The sequence below is a fragment of the Pezoporus wallicus genome, unplaced genomic scaffold (genome assembly GCF_028554395.1).
Source record: "Pezoporus wallicus isolate ANWC-B61680 ecotype Strahan unplaced genomic scaffold, APGP_CSIRO_Pwel_v1 contig_13480, whole genome shotgun sequence".
Taxonomy (NCBI): Eukaryota; Metazoa; Chordata; class Aves; order Psittaciformes; family Psittacidae; genus Pezoporus; species Pezoporus wallicus.
The window spans coordinates 1-21,779 of NW_026641917.1; the positions used below are offsets into that span (position 1 = coordinate 1).

The 21,779-nt window shown below is 40.3% G+C and overlaps 1 protein-coding gene across 3 annotated transcripts in view; it reads left to right on the forward strand.

Moving 5' to 3' along the window:
* Window positions 1–6: 6 nt before the first annotated feature.
* The window catches only part of TESK2 (testis associated actin remodelling kinase 2), an 85,054-nt gene continuing 63,281 nt past the window's right edge, over window positions 7–21,779 (forward strand). For 2 of the 3 annotated variants that reach the window (XM_057425913.1, XM_057425914.1), the window contains exons 1-2: window positions 7–144; window positions 8,319–8,622. In XM_057425913.1, coding sequence (XP_057281896.1) covers window positions 8,401–8,622 — 222 coding nt within the window. In that variant the 5' untranslated portion in view covers window positions 7–144; window positions 8,319–8,400. Of the gene's footprint in view, window positions 145–8,318; window positions 8,623–21,779 lie in introns of those variants that run through there. The other variant, XM_057425916.1, reaches the window with a different exon arrangement.

Genomic DNA, 21,779 nt, shown 5'->3' on the forward strand with positions numbered 1-21,779 from the left:
GGCTCTCTCCTCACATGGGGCCCCCGCGCTTGCCGCAGCGGCGCGGCAGACCCTCGCCGGCTTGTTGAAGGGCCGGGAGTTGGCCGCGGCTTAGGGCCATGAGAGCCCGCGTCGCCCGCAGGCCGTGCTGGCGCCGCTGCTCAGGTAACGGCCGGCGCGCGGCGGTCTGTGGTAGCGCGCGGCGAGTATGTATGTATGTATGTATATGTATGTATGTGTCCGTCCGTCCGTCCGTCTGTCTGTCTGTGTCCGCGTTCCGCCGGGGTCTTCGCTGAGGGGAAGGACCTGAGGGTTGGGGACACCCGCGTCGGAGGTGAGGGTCCGCTCCTGGGAACGGCAGCTTCCAGCGGAGGGTCCGGGACAGCCGGCGGGGTCCCGCCGCCCCTCGCCCCGGGGGCTGTGGTGAGGGGAGAGATGCGTTGCGGTGGGGCGGCCGCGTTCCCCCGCGGGGTGACGGGGAGCGGGTCAGGCTCAGTGCGACTCCTGAGCTGCCGGCGGCTGCAACTCGTGCCCTGATCCGGGAGCAAGGGTCTGCCTGAGCACGGCCGGAGCTTTGCCCAGCCGCAGGAGATGGTCATTTTGCCAAGAGGTGTGAAAGCTTGGCTCGAGTTTTGCTGTTTCAGGCTCTGCCCCATAAGAGTACGTGAATCATGACTTAATGACAGGCTCGACTGTTCAGGTGTATGTGTGTATGTGTTTGCTTGATGGCCTTCAGATGAAAGGTGCTGTGTAAATGCAGATGATCACTTTTCATGTTGTATTCCTTTGAGGGTGGGAAGTACATTTGCTTTACTTATGGAGGACTTTCCACTTAGGTATTCTGATAGGTGGTACCTTGATAGTTAAAGCTGAAATTTCAGGAGTACTAGTTTTATGCAAGTTTATACGTTTCTCTTTGTTCCCCTAAAAAAGTCTTGCAGCTAATATTTAGGCTAATTTATGAGAAGCCTTTCTGCTTCAACTGAAATGATATATTTTTCAGCAGAGATCAGAGTTCTAGCCTGTTTTATTGTCTGCAGAATCAACAGGCTTTTACAGTTCCATGGGCTTAATTAGGCAGTGGAATTTACAACCTAAGATAAGATTTTTTTTTTTTTTTTTATGAGAACCTCCGCTATGCCCAGTGGACTAGTTATAAACCTTTCCATTTAGTCATCATCTTTGGAAATTATTGTTGCATACCATATCCTGATAGGCCAATAAAAATGTCATTTTCTGACTCTTGCAAGAAGTATACTGTACAGCTGTGTGATTCCATTGTCCATTTTGGTTTCTTTTCCTGTAAAACTTGCAGGTAGAACACAAATAACTTGAACTGAAGGCAGAGGGGTGTGTTCACTGTACCTGGTGGTGTGTGTGTGCTCTCTCCTGTGTTTTTTTTCTTGGAATTGTGCTGTTTCATTAGGGTGAGCAGCCGGCAACGGGAGCAGATCAGGAGATAGGGATGGAGCAATCCTCGCTTCAGTGCTTAATATTTTAGGATGGTGTGAGGCACTGGAATAGGCTGTCCAGAGAAGTGGTAAATGCTCCATCCCTAGCAGTGTTCAAGGCCAGGCTAGACAGAGCCTTGGGCGACATGGTCTCGTCATGGCAGGGGGGTTGGAACTGGATGACCTTAAGGTCCTTTCCAACCCTAACTGTTCTATGATTCTATGATATTTTTGTGACTGTGGAAGCAGAAAGTTGGTCCAGATGCGGTGTTGTGGTGGTGGTATAGGCCTCCCATTGTACCCACCAACTCTATACACTTGCTTCTGCTATTAGAATTCTTTATGCAAATGATTTTACAGATTCATGAAAGAAATGCAGTGTTAAAGGAGAGGACTTTTGCTCGGTGTCTGCTGCAGAAAGGAATGAAGCCTGTGGTTCACTTGCATCATAGGTTCCCTTTCTGTATTCTTCCTGTAGCAGAGAATCATGCATTTGCACAATGGCAAAGCTTTTTATTGTATCCTTGCAGCATGGTATCTTGCAGCCTGGCACAACAGTAAGTGCTCTTCTAGGCAAGCTCTAAAAGGGAAAATGTTCATAGTTTTTCTTTTTTAAAACCCTTTTCCTGCTTATTCCCTCGTATCTTCTCTTGAAGTTGTGTATTTATCGATAAGTACATCTAATAATTGGCAACTCCATCACCCTGGCTCCATCTGTTGTCTGTTGCCCAGTCCTCTTTTTGACTTAGATAGTAAGCTGCTTTTCATATGGTCCTGTCACTTTTTCTTAAGTTGAGCACATTTCTGGTAGTGGCTAAGCTACTTTTTTGGTATGATTATTCATCCCATTGCCTGTACTGGGAACTGCAATAGCTCTTGCAACCAGGCATGTAGTTGAGATGTGCTTTTAAAGGCTGACTGTACACAAACTGTGAGTTCTATGTTTCCCCTTGTTACCCAGGGTGTTTCAGATTGATACATAAATACCAGCAGACTTCAATGTCCCCACTACCTTAACAACAACAACAGATTTGGGAAGCCCTGTGCTCACTTCAAAAATTCTCAAGTCAAGACTGTGTTACTGTTTGGTTTGTGCAGCTGGTACCTGAATTAAACCTGGTGTTTTCCTGTAATGCGAAGCCAGTAGCATGGAGTGGTGTTTCAGCTGTATTTTAAGGGTAGGTTACAGAATGTGCTTTAAATATTTGTGGAGATGATACTTTTAGCTGGAAAACACTGATACTGACTGCCTCGTGTGATGGTGTATAAGATTGTGTCCAAGAGAGGTCAGTCAGGTATGAAATGCAGCCTGTTGGCTTCATCCAAGCGTTCTGGTTCTCTTTTCTTGCCTGTGCTGTGCTGGATTGTCTCACTGGCTGCATCAAAACAACTGAAAGTTGTTTCCTGTCTCTTGTGAAGCCTGTCCTGCTAATAGAGCTGTCAGCCCTCAGTCATAAACCTGGCAGAGAGGCTGAGGGGGAAATTCCTTGATTATTGAGATGTGACACAATGCCTGGTGGTACTGGAAGGCTTTCATTCCCCTTGTTTTTCTGAAGAGCTAAGCAAACGTCAGCCTGCTGACACCTGGAAGGCATAAGCTGCTTCTCAGTGTCTTTACTGAGCTCTGTTTTGTTAGGCAAACATAATATATTTAAATTATCCATTTGAAGCAGCAGCTGTGTATTGTACATGATCTACTTGAGTGATTATTTAACTCTAGTGATGCTCTGTAACTAGGCTGGAGTCTGTCTGCATTGTAGCTTGGAGTGACTAAACCCAGGCCAGGAGAGGAATGGATTTTTGCAAGGTCTTCTGTGGAGGTGTAGTTTTGTGTTATAATTGGACCCTGGCAACTGTTGGCAGTTATACTGTGGGCATAAGGGTCAAGTGGGTTTCTGTTTGTGGGTTTTTAATATTCCTCCCCTCTTAGCTCCCCCAGTTACATTTGCTTTCTAAATACATGCCAGAATTTATGCCTATGCTTAATGCAAATGTTTTTAAACCTACAACCTTGGCCCTGAATCCTGAGCTCTACAGTAAGTTAATAGCTAGTCTCTCATACTGGTTTCGAACTTGGCTAGAGTCACAAAATAAATGAACTGTTTGTTTCAGCTTAGCCTCTCCTGGAGGTTTGTTTGCATTATAAAACCACAGTGCAGTTCAGCAGGCTTCTAGTTTCTGGAGTGGTGTAGTAGGGTTAATGCAGGTCTTTTCTGGGGAATGTCAGCCCTAGTTGTGGGAAGCTTGTGCTCTGACAGTACTGGCTAGAGCTAGGAATTATCTCCTACAGGGGAGATGAAATTAAAGCAAAATGTTACCTAAATGAAAATAGAAAATGTTGAGGTTTTCACATTCAAGCACAGTGTGGTAACTGAGGCTATAAACTGCACTTGAGACTTGTCCTGTAAAAGCAGTCAAAAAAACTTCAGCTTCAGGATGAGCTTGGCCAAACACAGTGCAAGCTCTGGGACTTATAGCTACCTTGTCTGTAAATATTTGGTACTATCTTTCTCCCAAAGTCAAGTTGCAGACAAACCAAGGAACTTCCCTCTGTTAGGAAAGGGGATGACAGCAGATGAGAATAAACTTGTGGAATGCCTGGTCCTCGTTACCTGTTTAGTTTGAGTTCTCATGTTTCATTCCCATTTTTTCTTTTTCCTGCAGGCAAATGACTTCAAAGTCAATTTTGTCTTTGGAAGATTTTGTTCTTTACGCTCCCTTGAAGCTTTTCTGAAATTTGCACGTTACTACAGTGAATTTTCTCCCTCACCCCCCCAAGTTGTTGAGTGACACTTGCCAGCAGAATTCCTTTATGTTTCTGTAGTGCTGGGTTTTGAAGCTACATCAGACTGTGAGTTTAAATAGTTAACTCTTGGCAAATTACTTATGTCAAAGCTTTGGCATCTTGTTCCTCAGAAAACCTTTTCAAATTAATACCATGCATCCACCAGATTTATGGCTTTCCAGGCTGAATGCCTAGCGACAGTCTTCTGTCTAAAAATGGTTGTTGTTAAGGCCATCTTTTAGGAAATTGTGAGTTTGACATTTGAGTGCAAATATGCACATATTTATAAAGATACTGGGGACAGAAAACATCTTAGTAATGAATTGAAGTGTTTTTTTTGGAAAGATCTTGTTTTATGCCCTGAGGTGTAAAGGGATGCTGCTAAAGTTGAGAAGTCTTGTCCCTTTTTATGTCTATGAAATAGAAAATGTTAAGTACTGGCTAATATATGTCACCTGTTAGTTTTACATTGTTAGTGTGGGGTATAACTTGATGTGCTATTGTGGGGTTTCCATCTTCAAATGAAGTCTTATGCATTGGTTTTGAAAACCAAACCTCTACATAGCCAAAGAAATGCTGACAGTATTTGTATTTATAGTACTTTCTATGATTAAAAAGTCAAGGCTTTCTTTTAGTGGAGAAACTGATCTTCATATAATGCTAACATGGATTCTTTTTCTTCAGTGTCATTTACCAATAAATGAAAATGTGGTAGGATATGAAATATGCTGCAGTTGTGCTTTTCAGTAATGTAATAAATGGATGAGTAGGGCAAGTATGCATTTTAAGAGGTGTATTTCTAAGTTATTTCTGTCTTGGCAGAGTGGGGAGCATTTTTCTTGTATAAAGATGTCAGAAAAATTGTTCTGAAAGCTGAGAATTTATTGGGACGTGTTTGTTTTTTTTTTTTTTTTAAAGTGCTCAGCGTCTTTTTTTTACCTGGCTGTTGAACACAGCTGTAGAATTTTGAAGCTGAAGAAAACCCATCCAACAACCTCTTAGTTGGTTACAGGATTTGCAGGATAGTCTTGGATTCTGTTCAGGGCACTTTAATTAATCATACAAGGTAGTAAATTAAAGTACCTCAGACTGACTTGAAAGTCGATTAAACCTTGCTTGATTTCATGGAGAATGTGACCATTAGTTTAATTGGCCAGAATGACAGGAGCCCACTTGGAATGGTGCCCACTTAAATTCTTCCTCTCATTCTGTGTATGCAGTCCTGGGCAGAATACTAGACAAATGGCGCTCTATCCTAGTAATTTCCAAGGATTTTTTGTAGCTGTCTGGAAAGAAGGCAAACCAGCAGGCAAAAATGGAGGAATGGGTTACTTGGGAATCCAGATGGCAAAGCCTTTTGGGGTTTATGTTGTGCGAAGTACTTTGAATCTCTTCTTTCATTGTGGGATTTGTGCAGAGTTTTGCAAAGTTCACCATGTGATTTCAATCAAAAGGATGTGTATGTGTGAGAGGGATTTTTTGTTTTGTTTTTGTTAGATAGATTGAGAGACTACATTGAGAGCTGATCTTTTGTTAATGGTGTCTGGATGCTTAAGACAGACCTAGGCTTTTCCTCCCATTTAAGATAGCTTACCTAACTTGATATCTTCCTCTGGTTAAGGCAACAGCAGTCTTCCCTATTTTGTTTTTGCATATCTCTTGCTTGATTTTAGTCCTGATTTACAGGTTGGTTTAGTTTGCTGGGCTGCAGTGTGGATGTGTTTCACTGGGTTTAGCGGGGGTGTCTATAAGCTCCAGGGGCCACGTCATATGGCATTACTGTGCTACTGGAATGTCAGACTGTGGATTTCTGGGGCAAGTGCTTGCTCCCTTCCTTGAAGAGTGTCTAGCACATGGGGATACTGTGGTGCAAATAAGTTCTAAAAAACTGTTTCTTCAATTGCAGCAGTTTTTCTGGTCAGTCGCTGAAGATCCTTCCATCTCCTGTTCCAGAAAATGAATTATTAACACCAAGGTTTCCCATCAGTCCTCCTTCCATAGACAGTTCTTTCTTTATCTCCTTGCAAAGTAACCAAATTATAGTTTGGTCCTTTCAGATCAAAAGGAATTATTTAAGTGTGCCTTGGAAATTCCTGGGCATCTTCTCTGCAGCTGAGGAGGTTCTCTGAGCTATTTTTCTCATCTGGGGATATATAACAGCCTTTATCTTCCCATGGTGCTTCTGTACCATTTCCAGACCCTCAAGGCTCATGGGGTAAGAATATGAGGTCAGAAATTGGATCCTGATGATCTGTGTGGCAGTCGGCCACACCATAACATTAGGCTGTGTAGTACTATCATCTGAAACGTGCAGTAAGCTCACGCATGTAGGAGGCTGCACATAAAACTTTGTAGGAATACCATGATGTGGGGTTTGAGAGAGATTAAATTTTCTTAATCAGGTCCTGGTAAGGATCTCTCATACCCACTGACCTCTTTTTAGAGGTAAGTGTTAAGATGTTTGAAATAAACGCCCTTGAAAAATATGGAGTTTTTTAGTGGTGATGGTGTTTTTTTTTTTTCTTGGAGAGTACAAGCTCAAGTTCCATGCAGCTCACCAGAGCTTACTTCTGAAGGCAGGGAAGGACTATGTGTTGTTCTGATGTGTTGGCACAGAGCACCTCTGAAAGATACACAGCATACAACACGTGGGTATAGCAGCGCTGTTGTATATTCAGAGGACAGCTGGTGTGCTTCTGGTTTTGAAATGCTCTTCAAATTTAGTGTATTGTTCTGGTTCTGTACATCTGTGTAAACAGAAGTAGAATCCCCTGCTCCCTGCTTGGTGATTATTTTGTCCACCATTTTTATTCTAGATTTTATGGTTTCCTTCCCCTCCCTCCAGCTTTTCATTCACCCTCAGAGGTAGGGAGGGGATAGAGAAATCTGGTTTCTTTGTGACTGCTTGCTTTGCTCAGGTTTTATAAGGGGCTTACCAGGTTGCTGTAAATGAACAGCTAAGTGTGGAAAAGATGAATAACCTCCTAAGTATAAAGTTAAAAATAATAATAATAGTAATAACAATAATGAAAGTAGGCTACCTGTAAAGTTTGACAGTCCAGGCTGAATCGGATGGGCTCCAGAGTCGTACAGAGTACTTCATCAGCCTCTTAAAATGAAAAACAAAATATTTCCTTACTTCTTGGGTTGGGATTTTTTTTTACATTTCTTTCCTTTTTTTTCTCTTTTCTCCTGCTTGGCAAATGTGGCTTGTTTGCTGTGTATTGAGTTGAACTGAAATGAATATAGCTTTAAAATGTGTGTTTGTGGGGACAAGCTTTGGGTTTGTAGCAGGATTGTTGACGTTTTTATAAATATGAGGGCTAGATCTTTAGTGGATATAAACTTATGTCCATACCAGTTAAGGTATTAATCTTGGAACACTTATAGGTGGAAGCTTTAAAAACAAAGGTTTTAGTGCTCCAGCTACTGTTATTAATAGCTAATAATTTCCCTTATGTTAACTGAAAGTTGATCTATTTTTTTGTATAGTTAGGGATCACTTGCGCAGTCCCTACTCATCATAGAATAGTTAGGGTTGGAAAGGACCTTAAGATCATCTACTTCAAACCCTCCTGCCATGGGCAGGGACACCTTGCACTAAACCATGTCACTGAAGGCTCCATCCAACCTGGCCTTGAACACTGCCAGGGCTTCCTTGGGCAACCCGTTTCAGTGCCTCACCACCCTCACAGTAAAGAACTTCTTCCTTAGATCTAACCTGAACTTCCCCTGTTTAAGTTTGAACCCAGTGTGAAATGCTTTCTTGGAATAGCGGTTGATTGGTCACAAGCTGCTACTGAAGTAAATAGAACATTACGTTTTGTGGGTTTCCTTCTGCTTAGTTACTTGCTTTAGCAACCAGAACTTGATTAAAAAAGAAATGGGCCGGGAGAGGGAATGAAAGTTGTTTATTACCAGTGAAATTATGAATTACAGACCTATTCATCTTGTAATAGGCAGAGCATAGGTTATTTCTGTGGATCTAAATGAAAATTTAATTGTCTGTCTTTGCTGATGATGCTTTGTGATTGGTTGTGGTTTTCTATCAAACTTATTAGATATGTTTACAATAATGGTAATCTCAATTTCCTGTATTTTAGGATCCAACAAGAGTAGAGGAGACAGCAAATTACCTAAGATGTGAGAAGTCCTCCCTTAGCAAAATAAAACCTTGTTTTCAAAATGGACCGAAGTAAGCGGAATTCAATAGCAGGATTTCCACCACGCCTGGAGCGGGCTGAAGACTTGGATGGTGGCACTGGAGGAGAAGGGACTGCATCCCAGATAGGAAGAGTTTGTACCTCTTCGTACAGAGCCCTGATAAGTGCCTTTTCCAGACTTACTCGTCTTGATGACTTCACGTGTGAGAAAATTGGCTCTGGTTTCTTCTCTGAGGTGTTCAAGGTGTGTGTTTAGTTCTTTCCTCTTCATGTTGCTCAGTGTTTGGTGCTGAGAGTGTTTGAGAGTATCAGTAAACTTCTTTTAATGGAAGACAACTGTATTTGCTTTACTTGGGATAAGTGGTGAAGACCTTGCAGGCCTCAGATATTTTCTCTGTCACTCTTCCAGCTGTTTTTTATCACTTGTAATTTATTTGCAGAGTTGTAGGGGCTCTTTGGGAGAAACAGTAAAAGCTGAAAAAATTGATTCATCTTTTGGACTCTGCTATGTATTTTTGCCATCATGTAGTGTATTAAACACCAATGGCTATTGGTTCTCTCATACATAAGTATGAATGTCTTTAATTTAGTTAGTTTATTAGTTTTGTGGGATTGCACTCATTCCTTTGATAGTCTTTGCCTCCCAACACTACACCAAAATTGAAACAAACAAAAAAATGATTGCACTGAAATTACCATAAGGTTAGCTGCTCTTCTGTTTCCTTTGGTCCTTGTTATTCCATGCTTCTAACTCAGTCAGAGATTGGTTTGAAGTAAGTGGTCTGAATGAGAAAATCTGATGTTGTCAGTGACTTGCTGCTACGAATCTGGGAAGTGGGTAAGATCTCTGTGAAACCATACAGGTAACCCCAGTTTTGTAGTGTTCCTAATATTTCTGTTGTTTTGACTGTTCTTGTAAGCTTTGTTGTAGAGGAATAGGACACTGAGTTGACTTCCAGGCTTTCAGGCACTGCAGAAGTTTTTTTTCTTGTTCTAGTTCCTGACTTTAAACAAAGTCACCTTCGAAATAGTTTCCATTTTAGTGAAATGCCAGAAGACTTTATCTCACAGTATATTGTGCCCATTCCATGCACCTCATGTGGTCTTTAAGAAGTTAAACAAAAGAAACCTCTTATTCAGCTTTATTGCTGTGAATAGACACGTGAATTAGAAAATGAAAGTTAATTTTATGTTGCTTTAATAATCATTAAAATAATTTATATCTCCATGTAACATTTTTTCTTATTTACCTGTTTGGAAAACTTTCTGTAATGCATTTTCTAGCAACTGATTTTGTATCTAGACATTTCTTAATATGAAGTGAGCCGATATTTTAAGTTCTGTGTGTGACTGGAACTCATCTTTACAGCTTTTATGGTAAAGCTGCTGTGAAGTGTATAAAGGTACAAATAGAATTAGGTAATCTTTAACTGGGGAGTATCAGACTTTGGTTTGTTTGTGTGAATTTTATAATTCATATTTTGGAGTAGTTTTGTCTCAGGTTTCTATCAGTGTTGCAGATTAGACTTTGTGTCTTTCCCTATTCTGTAAATTTGGGATTTAACCCTCTTTAATACCTGTATTTTGCAGTGCTTAGGTTATAAATTTATCATATAGTGGTATTGACAGTCATATTTATGTTGGGACTTCAAAAAGTTTTGTAGTGAGTAGCTATGTACTTTGTGAACAGACAGAGTAGGTGAATTAACTGTAATAATCTACCATGCACTGGTGAGTAGCATCATGGAGAAGTGCTCTGAGACAAGGTGCTTCCATATCTGGCAGAAAAGTATGGTATTAGTGGTTGCTAGGAAACAAAAATAGATGGAGGAAAAGTGGCTAAAAGTAAAGGTAAATTTCCCACATTCATCGTGATTGATCTATTATCTTACTTTAAGAGAGGACTTGGTTTTGTCAGGTAGTGGCATACAGTGGTAAACAGCTGTTTGAGAACTTATATTGATTGAGAGGGATCCCTGATGCCCAGTTTATCTTCTTGTGCATACATAAGCCTTCCAACTCTTTAAAAACCTTCCCCTGCTATTCTCCCATTCAGTCAGCTAAACTAGACATCACGTGGTGTCAGTCTCAGTCAGTGGCATTACTCTTAAGCGATGGTGGTAGTCTGAGTATCTAGTGTCTGTTTTCCCAGCAACAACCACAGACCTCCTGCAGGGAGACAATGAGTGATAAAGCCTTTTCTTTCACATCAGTTTCAAACAAGGTCTGGCTTCAGCTTTGGTGCAAAGGGTTGAGAATGCATTATGACCGTATCTTAGGTGCAGTCCCATACTTGTTTAATCAGGTTTCTGTTCTGCTAGTTTATCAGTCTGACCACCTCTGCCATTAATCCTACTGTGCTGATGATCAGATTTCATGCAAGAACCTTGATGTGCTTCCAGGAAGGAGAGCCTCATGGTCTGACACAGTTAAAGTTCAGTTTGATCTGCAAGCTCCCAGCTAAATGATTGAACTTGGAAAAAAATCCAGAATAGTTTTAGACTTGCTGCGTAAGTAACTCTACAAAAGCAATAAAGGCTTCCCTTTAAATTAACAAAGGTGTCTTAAAAAAAATCCCCATGTCACCAGAGCTTTTTCAATCATGTATTTGTCTATTGTTTCAGAGTATCAAACATTGGGTTTACTCAAGGGATTTAGCAAGAATGCTTGGTCTGTTTTGAGGGTTTGGGATTTTTGTTTTGCTATGTAACAGGCAATTGTTTTCAGTGATTTCTTCCCCTCCATCCTTTCTGTGGAAACTCCTTTTTAAATACAGTCTAGTACAGTGGGCAGAATTTGGTTCCCTTAACTTGGGAATAGGGATACATTACAGCTTAGATGTGTCCCTCATAACATGTATGATCATTAATATATACATCCCTGCTGTTGTAATGATGTGGGAGATTAACTGTTGAAAGCTCCCCCATCCCCAGTAGCTAGAGAGTTGAATTATGTGCATCAGAGAAGAATAAGTTCTGTTTATCACGGAATATGCTCTGAGAAAACTAAACTACCTAAAGCTAGTGCAGCCTTATAGAGATTATCTCTGGGACAGGCAGAGAACAGATTTGAAGACAGAATTCAAGTCAACAGGGCCACAGTCTTGACCACCTCTAACTGTGCTTTTAACCTTGAAGGAGTCAAGATCTATTATTCAGAATCAGTCATCAGGGGAAAAAATTCCATTTTTTGAAATACTCTAAGCAGTATGTCAGTATGGTTTGTATCTCAAGCATACACCTGGGAAGGTTATTCATGCGAGCAGTGAGAAAGGTGTGTAATGCCTTAAAAAAATGGGTTAATGAAATAGTCGTTTTATGGTGGATGGGCAAAGATGAGCCTATGAATATAAGATGTATGAGGCATAATGTAAAATACACTATCTTTTTGAGCTGAAGTGCTAAGCACTTGAGCATGGGTGCCTCCAAAGAAAATATTGAGATGGAAGTCAGCTGTCTCATTCCAGCATTACAGTTTACTGACAGCCCCAAGCACTAAGCACTTAGTTTATGATCCCTTGTAACTTGAGATCCTTTCTGCAAGATTTCTGGCTACACACTTTTCCTGGTTTTGCAGCAGATTTTGCCTAGTAATCCCTAGTAGGTTGAATAATGCTGCTTTTCTCGTGTGTGTGTGTGTGTGTGTATTGCCCCCTTCAAGAAGTTCAAAATCACTTTGAATTCTAATCCTGTCTCAGAAGTTCTTGTGCCTCCTTTACTCCCTGGTTTGATGTCAGGTGGATTCCTCTGGAGTCCTGCTTTGATAATCTCACCGGTTTATCTGTGAACCACTAGTTACTCTTTTGATTATGGAACTACTACACTATGGTAGCTCCTTCTAGGTTACATTTGTCAGGCTTATTTACGAAGATGTCTTGTAAGACACATCAAAGCCATCTGAAAAACAAGATACAATGGGCTGATATCATATGGATACCCTTGAGAAGCAAGTGCTGGAAATATGTCAGTGTACTCTGTGATGTATGGACTTCACAAACTACAAAACTAGCACTACCCAGCTGCAAGGCTAAGTCTGAATACAAAGTGGAGTGGTGGTTGCAAAGATCCAGTATCCTCAGGTTATTCACTCTGTACATGCTTATGCGGTCAGGCCTGCTATTTGAATACCCTGGAATGATGGTACTCAGTCAATTAGTTTTTAGTCTTTATTTTGTGTGGTCAGATTCATGTGCTCCGAATTTCAAAAGTGCTGGCTGATCAGGGAATGTGGCCTGTCTAAATACATACCCTGTGCCTGGGGCTAGGATCCTGTTTCTCGTATTTATTTCACGTCTTCAAGGTGCCTTAAAGATAAGCAGCATCATGCTGTCTAATGTGGAATGAGAAACAGGGCTGATGTGGAGTGGTGCTTAGGGGCAGAGTGAAGAGCACACATATAATTATTTCTTATTAAATACTTGTACTTAGGATAAAACTGGTAGTTCTGTACCTCTGGCATACACTATCTACTGTAATTTATGGTTTGTGTCATGTATGACGCTGTGTCTCTCAGGCATGTCATGCTGGTGGGCTTGATCTCTGAAACATCTAGCTTGTAGATCTGACAGATAGTGCTGATCTGCCTTTCCCAAAGTGACTCATTGAGAGCTTTTTTTTCCTGTACTTTTTGACTTTATTACCACTCTGCTTGATTAACAGCTGGCTCTGTGTTGGTAATTTTGCAGACCTTGATGAGTCCAGTGCAGAGATGTTTGATGTCACCTTTTTCTTTTGGCCTCTGACCTAGGTTTGCCAGAAGTTGCTATCTAGAATAAACAGTGTAGAGTAAGAACTGTACAAGAGTGAGGGACTAACTCAGGATTTCAGACACAAAAATTATGACAATAGACAGGTCACTTGCCCCCCCCCCCAAAAAAAAGTATCTCTTTGTTGGCATGAATATCTGTTTTCATGTTATACTTTGCCCCTTATGTCTCCTGGCTAAACTATATGTTTAAAAATAAAGGTATTATGGACTTCTTGAACAGTTAAGACTTGGAAGAGTTGTTGAGACATCTGCGCAGACACTGGCACATATTCAAAGGTCATATTTTACTGGTAACTAGTATTTTGTCTACAGCATGCACTGCCACCATGTACAACACAAATATACCTCTCACCCACCCTGTAACAACAGTTTTTAATTCAGTTCTGAAGACCTCAAAGATAGTGTCATGGATTCCAGTGCTCGGTGTGTGATCTCAGTGTTGTACATTTGTACTTAACCTGAAGGACCTGCTGGTCTGCTCAGTTGTTCTCTGGATTGTTTTGGCTGGGGCAGCATCTTTTTAATGACTCTTTCCTCCTTATAAAACTTGATGTATATTATCAAGTTAGGTTTTCACCCTTTTGGTGTGTTAAATAGTCCCAATTTCTGTCTCTTTCCTGTCCCACCCCCACTCTGAGAATGACCTAGTTCTTGCAATATATGTTTAAGTCTTCCCAACATCGTCTCCAACATCTTTCTCTTTTGAAAGTGGACATCCTAACTTCAAATGCCCTAGTTTTCTTCTTACAATCACATGTAAAAACTCTCCTTTTGCTTTGTGTCACCCTCTAACCCATACCACTTGTTATCATAGCACATTAGTACCTTATGTTTAATGGGTGTGGATCTCCTGTAGCATTCAGTCCTTATTTATAAAGAAGTTTTTAATTTGGCTATGTAATTTTTGCTCAGATGGACCTAAGATATAAAGTGGCCTTCACTACTTAGTGAAATAACATGAAGAGGCAATGCTACAAACTTAGAAGTTTCAAATTTTTCTGAGTGGCAGCTTCCATCAGTGAGCTGGAAGTGGATGCAGAATATTGAGTAACAGGGGCCCTCAGTGTCTCTGGTACAACTGTATCTTGAGCTATCATTAGCCAGTCTTCAATCTGCTTATAGTGGGTTGTGGCATGAAGTCAGATGTCTTACAGATGTCTGTGTTCATGTATGTATATAGCTATTATAAACCATCTACACAATTAAATATGTAATTTAAAATTAATGTAAAGCTAGGAAGGGATGTTATAAAACCTGCTCCAGTATCCTTAGCTGAGCCAGGCTCAAGTATGTGTGGATTCTTCTTGGAGGCTATTGTCAGGCCTGTCTTTTAAACTTCCGTTATAGGAGATTCTGCAACCTCCTTTGGTGTATTCAGACCATATTTTATTATCTTTTAAATTATCCTTTTGTAGCTAGAACTTCCCAGTTTGAGATGTTTCTGCAGCTGGTTCCATCTATTTGCTATTGACTCTACTGTAGCAACTCATTACTGACAGTGGGTTCAGTTTTCCTGTGGCATTTAGTGATATATCATGTCAATGGAGGCCTTCTTCCCTCCTTCCTCACATTCACAGATAGTTTACTCTGGGATGAAGATATTTGAGTAGTCTTATAAGTGAGCTTGCAGAGAAAGGAATGCCAATTCAGATTAAAAGGAGAGGATGACTGCAAAAAGGACATGGAAAAGGTGCAGAAAAAGGGGCAAGAGAATCTGAATTCAAGGCAAGGGAGCTGCTTCCCCTGCTCAGCAAAATCCCACTGGAGAAGGTGTTGGAAACAGTGGCTCAGAGTTTGCAGACAGCACTTGCCAGAACTGGAATCTTTATTAACTTGGCTTTTGACAGATAAGCAGGCACTGCAATGTTTGACCTGTCAATGTATTTTAAATCTAAACACGAATCTGTGCATTATCACTAGTCTTTGCAGGATGGCCAAGAATAAAACTGGCCCCAGCACACATCCAGGACTCTGCAAGCAAGTTCTTGTTTCCTCAGTGTCTGCCTGTTTTCTGCATAAATGGGATGTCAGTCTTCAGAACTGTCAAACCAATACTTTCCCTCCCTGAATTCTTTTAAGGAAGAATGGATTAAATGTCAGCATAAATCAAGGAGATCCTGAGCATTCCAACTAGAGATAAACTTTTCTTAATCCTAATATACCCTTTTGATTATTATTTCAAAACTCTCAACATGAACTTTTTCCTGTTTTCAGTGTTTGTTTCTTTGTTAATATGAAACTAAGAGATGAATTTGTCTCGGTACAACTCTGGCTTTAGCTTTTGAACAGCTTCATTACTTTGTCACCAGACTTTAGGCCAGCATTACGTTCTACAAGGTGACATTAGTATCTGCATAAAATCACTTAATTGGGCAGAATGCTTGTGTGTTTAAGTAGAGGAAGATAGGAAGACTAATTGTGTTTAGGTGTTTTTTTCTGATAGCTGTTGTATATGAGATTTAGTGTTGCTGGAACCATAGCTTGGTTCCAGTGTGTGTGTGAACTTTTATCATGTCTGCAGACTTACAATGCAGTAACAAGAGTTTTCCTGTTGTCATTAATGTATTGGAGATAATTGTGCTTATTTCCTCAAAACCAAAACTTGCCCATTAGGCATAATTGCTTTCTGCAAGCTTTGCCTGTGTTAAGCTTTGCCATTTTTCTTACTGTTTAGGCCTTCCCACTACACTGTACATATTTGTGTTTTTTCTTTGTTTTTGACTCCACAAATTTATAAAGCATAAGGTTGGAAAAGACTTCATGTTATCTTGCTCTTCATTCTTTTGTCCCAGCGCAGAGATGTTCTTCATGGACATCTCCTTAACTTACTCTTTAAAACTGATAGTAGAGGCTGCTGCAGTGGAAGATACTAACCCCCAGGTGTCTCAGAAGAGTGAGTTTTCTTGAGCAAGAGGGGAATGGTTGCACCATAAGCCACACTGGACTGAAAAACCTCGAGCGGTAGATTAGGCTGCTCTCATTTCCTGTGAAGATGACGTGCATGAACAGCCCCTCCATCTGGTTGAGCTGGGAGGGCAGAAGCACAGAGCTCTTGGCAGAGAGATGGTAAAAATCTACCAAGGAAGTGAGAGAGTATCTGGAAGATTTGCCTTTCAGCATCTATATATGCTTCAGTCATACCTTCTCTATTTGGAATGATTGTCACTTTGTCCTGAGGAATGAAATATTAACACTATTGATTCAGAAATTTGAAGTACAACAAAAATATCTTCTGCATAACTCATAAGGAAGTATTTCTGGGATTCAGGTTAATATTCTGAAAGCAGCACTCAAGTAGAAGTCAGTTGATAATGTGGAAATTCACAGGAAACCTCAAATCTTATCTCATGCTTTGTCTTCACTGTTTCAGTTTCAGAGTTCTGTCATTTTCTAATGTGTGTAGTGTATGGTTTGCTTTAGGAAAGGATCCTTCTTGATTGCCACAGGAACAGGCAGCCTGATCAGGGGCCTGAACAGAAGTTGGTGTTCCTCAAACACTTTGTAAAACATTAGAGGTGAGATCACACAGTATCCTTGATACATGTGGGACTATTTGATAGGCTTAAAAGGTGTTACCCTATGAAGTATTTGTAGGAAACTATCTAGATGTATGTATTAAATATTCTTTCAACATTAGCTATTTGACTTTTCTAATGCTGGATAACTGTAACACTTGGTGTCAACATGAGGAAAAATAAGCAGTAGAAGTTCATTTAATAACTAGAAAAGTGATTCAGCAAATGACTTCAGTCTTAATGTGTTTGTGTGTAAAAAAAGATGTCGTTACAGTGCAGAAACAGGTTAACAATGAGAAAACAGTTGTTTGAAGGGACCCTTCAGTGTAATGAAAAAAGGCAAAATAAAGCCCAATGGCAGACGCTGTAATAAGAATTGTGCTTACTTTTAAAAATGAAATGGCTGTGGGAGCAGCCTCACCACACCAACCAGAACTTATCTTCTGTCTCTCCTGTTGATTCATCAGTGACATTTGTAGCCATCCTGGCTTTTTAGAATGTTCTTGATTAAGCTTGGCAGGGTATTGAGAAACTACCAATAGTTTAAGGCCCCCAATTTTGGAAACTAATGTTGTCTAGACAATTGGATTTTTTAACTTTTCTCTTTTTTTTTTTTTTTTCCACACTGAAGTGCTTTAGTTTTCTCTTTGAGATTGGTGTTACTACATCAGGCAAAATGAGTATTTCAGGCTCTGCTTATGACATACAGTGGCAGAAGTCCTTATAGATTGGAAAATGAGCAGGGGATGAGTAAGTGGATTATTCTACATACTGGTTCTGCATATCAAGTATTTGGTCCTGTAGTTGTGGGGCATACACCTTGTGAGTGAGAAATGACACCCATTTGAGCAGTGCATGTCTTCCCTCACCCATGTGTGGTGTGTTCCTCTTTCTGTTGCAGTGGAATAGAACATGGCAGTTGTTACTGCCCTCCCTGTGCAATAATGATGCCTGTTAGATATGCAGACAGTAAATCTTGTGCACATGTACCTTTTGGTCTCATTTCTTATTTCAGTAGGGTTCAATTTTAAGCTGAAAATCTTCCCCTTTTGACTAGTGAAGGAAATTCTTTCACCTCACAGAAGGAAGATATTTGAGGCTTAATGTCTCTTATGTGAAATTTTGGTTTTGAAACATGCTGCTAATTGTTTGTTTGGGAAAACAGTCACCCTGTGCTTTATATAAACTGGCCAAGAAGGCTATAATAACTTAGAAATTTCATTTCAAGCTCTTGAGTTATATCAGCCTGATGCTTCTAATCAGTCTCTCTACTCTCATACTTGTCAGGGGTAGAAAGAAGCACCATTCTGGAACTGAGATGAGGCATAAATCCTGAGGATGCTGGTGCAGGTCAAAGTTAGAAGTCTTGTAAATTTGATTTGTCTCACACTGATGTGTGAAGTATCAGCCTTTTGGAACCCTTCTACCAGCTTGCTAAGATGATTTGTATAGTAACCATTAAACCAGACAGTTGTCTTCCTCTTGCTAATGACTTTTTGGTTATTGAGGTGTCAAGTCACTGTCATCCTACTCCTTGTTACTTAATTAGTGAATGCTTCTCTAGGACATAGGCTGTGGGGGGAAGTAGTAATAAATAAGCCTTACTTCAACATCATTAAGACAGAAATTAAAAACCTCATCTGCGTTGTTGTTCTTTGTGGATTGCACAACCAGGGCAAAATACTTCATCCCCACTTGTGTGAGTATCATTAAAATTCAGAATTACCTGTCTGACTTGCAGAGCACTGTTAGTCTTACCTTTAGCAGAATCGAGAAGGCTTTGAAATACAAGGCAGCTCACAGGGGTTATCCAAAATCAGTCCTGATTTTTGTTTTATTTATTTTCTGGCTAGAATTTTTAAGATGTGCATGTTATAATCACCTTATAACATCAGCTGAGGAAACACTGGGAGGGACTCAAAAGCTGTCACCAGGTAGCAGATCTAGTGAAAGCCCTTTGCAGTGGTGCTGAAAAATTCTAAGAAAATTTTCAAAATCCTATTTCTGTAATCCTTTTCCTCCAGTCCTACTTGGCATCACTACAGCTACAAGCTTAAAACTGTACTGAGTGAAGCATATTAAAATATAGGACAGTCTTGCTTACACTTCATTTCTTGACTATGCTTTGGTCATCCAGCTTCTCTGTTGAAGAAGGAAGTCTTTGGAAAACATGGCAGAACTGTCATTATGCCCTGGAAGTGAAGGATTTGTTTCTTTAGTAAAAAGCTAGAACAAAAATCACTGAAATAAACTTGATGCTAAAAGAATACTCAAAAATGACTGTAAATTAATGTAAAGTTGTCCATTTTGAAATGTATTTATTATCTCTTTGGGAGCTTGACCTCTTTAACTCTTGTTGAACAGCTGATACATTGAGTGTCTGAGGCAAGTCTTTGTTGTCCCCGCAACTAGAGAGAATGCTCACAAATTCTGTCAGCAGTAGGAAAGGCACTCTGATACTGTAACAAGTGGGGCCTTGCAATAGTAGATCAGAACAATGACTGCTGTAGTTTTGGAGTCCTTTGGGTCTTTCATTTTCTTCAGGAAGAAAAATGCCAATCTGAGCATTGTGGGGCAGTTTCCCAGGGGCAAAGCGAGTGGCCAGATTCACTTGGCACAGGAATGTTTGGGTGCTTTTTCTCTTGTTTTCCATAATAGTTTCTCAAGCACAGTTAAATGATCTGTTTAGTTTTCTGTTCTGGATGGAGATGTGCTGGGTTGGCAGCTCTGGGATTTTCTGTGTTTTGCCAGCTGGCAAACATGCACATTTGTGTAAGCTCATTCATAGCTGATACTGAGAGACAGGTGCTGATTTACTGTTCTTCAAATAACTGTGCTGGCATATGTCCAGTATTAACGTGACTGTGCCTAGAGAATAAGAGTGCATCACTTAGCATCATTGTGACAGATCTCTCTGAACACTTATTTACTGATATTGGGAGGGGAAGTTAAATGTGTTTCAGTGATTGATTTCATTGCCTGTGTTTGAAGAATGTGTGTGTGATGGTAATACACATGTATACATAATGCATGCACATGTATGCATTGCTGACCAATACGAAATCTAAAAGTGAAAATTGCAAATCGTTATTGATGGCAGTAACAAGAAAGGGATGTTGTTTGCAGTCTCAGATTTATAAGGAATGCCTCGTCATAGCCCCTCAATAACCATTGGTCATGATTAGAGAAAGGAACTCTAACACCTCTGTGATAGGGCTTCTGTTAGTCTTTATTGCTCCAGCTGTTGGGAATTCTGTAATGCAAGTCATCCCAAACATCCTGCTCCCAGTAGCTATTGCAGTCATATCCAAGTTGTAGGGACTCCCTTCTCCTGTTTATGTGAGCTTCCTGTGGCTGGGAGTCACTACAGTTGTTGACCCATGATCTTGCTGTGCATGTCAGAACCTGAGCATGCTTCTGGGCGGCAGCATGGCCCTTTGAGCTGAGCAGCAGCAGCGGGCACTGCCCTGCATGGGTGAGGCCTTCTGCTTGATGGCCGTGTTGAATTAGGAGCTGGGGAGGGGACAGAGCTATGACACATCTGCTGGAGTAGTCAATACCGAGACAGTATTGCTTTTTTAACTAATCTGTAGCTGACTGTATGTCTGTCACTGACTTACTAATGACAGTGTGTAGCTTTCAAATCAGCTGCCTGCAACTGAGATCTGCGAAGCCAGCTCTTGTGCTTCCTGGCCTTTACTGACAATGAAGTACATGAGAATTTGCATGGTGTGTTTAATTAGTTACCTTTTTTGTTAGGAGAGCTTAACTCCCAAGAAGAGCAGTTCTGTGAAGGCTTGAATAGCAAGAAACTACTTGGAACTTTTGTTCTGAGCTATAGCCTGAAAGTTATTAAATGTAGCAGTATATAAAAACTTAAGTATCCTCAAGTAAGCAAAATATAGCTCCTTCATACTCCCTGCACTCTTATTTGTGGTTTTGCTGTAACTGTGATTATATTGGCAATAGTTGTATGCCATCAGGCTCTGTTCTGAAGCATAGACTGACTTCCTTACTCATGTATGGTAACATTTACTTGAAAGATTTTTAAAGGAAATGAAATTATTTCTGCCCAAAATAAAAGTTTGGTGAATAGCAATGACGACGCCATTGGTTCACTGGGGGGACTGCATGCTCAGTACCAAACTGTTAATAAACTGTAAAAGACTGAAGGTGCAATTATATGTCAGGAAAACTCAGCCTGGAGGGTTTTTTGCTTCAAAAGCATCTGCAGATTATGTAAATACCATCATCTGTCATGCAAGATAAACCCACAGTCACATGGGAAATATTTAACTATAAGTATTAAAAATTAAACAAGAAAATAAGGACACAGATACAGTATCTGATTATGTCTTATCTTTGGATGTTACACTAGTCATTTGCAGATGTCAAACTTCCAGTTTCCCTGGCAGGTAGATAGCAATATCACCTCCATTTTATAGATAGAGTTAAAGAGGGAACGAAAGTAGGGGAAGTAGCATGCCCAGGGCTGTTAAGTGAACTGATGATAGCTCATGATGATAGCTAACATGAAAAAGGAAGAGTAAGCTCCCGGTTCTGTACTTCAAACTCAGTATTTCTTTTTCTTTCCTGACTATGACATAGACTCAGGTGTAAGGTACATAGTTGATTATGTACTGAGGTTGTGGTATAAAAATGCTCTTCTGCATTTTCTTCATAGTACTTAAGAGGTGGGTCCATGTTCCTTGTCCTGGATGGCAAAAGGAAATTTATATGGTTACATCTGCTGGACTGGCTACAAAATCAGTCAACTTCCCCACCCGGGCTCTGCCTGTTTATATCTCATCTCAAACTGTGGAACAATAGTTCTCTGATTAATTTGTGCTTTCTCTCAAAATAAGACTGTAGTCTCTTTTTGCCTTTATGATTTGATTGAGATCAAGTTAACAGCAGAGAGATATGCACAGATTCCTATCAATAAATGGTTTGTTTAGAATAAATGAATGCTGTATTTTGGGCCCTGGTTCTACATTACAGTGGCCAATGAAGAAAAACAAAATACAAAAGAAAAATTGAGTGTTTTTTTGGCACACACAAATGGATTTACAAAGTATCAATGGTGCTGCTGTCTCAGTAATCATAAATACACTTCAGT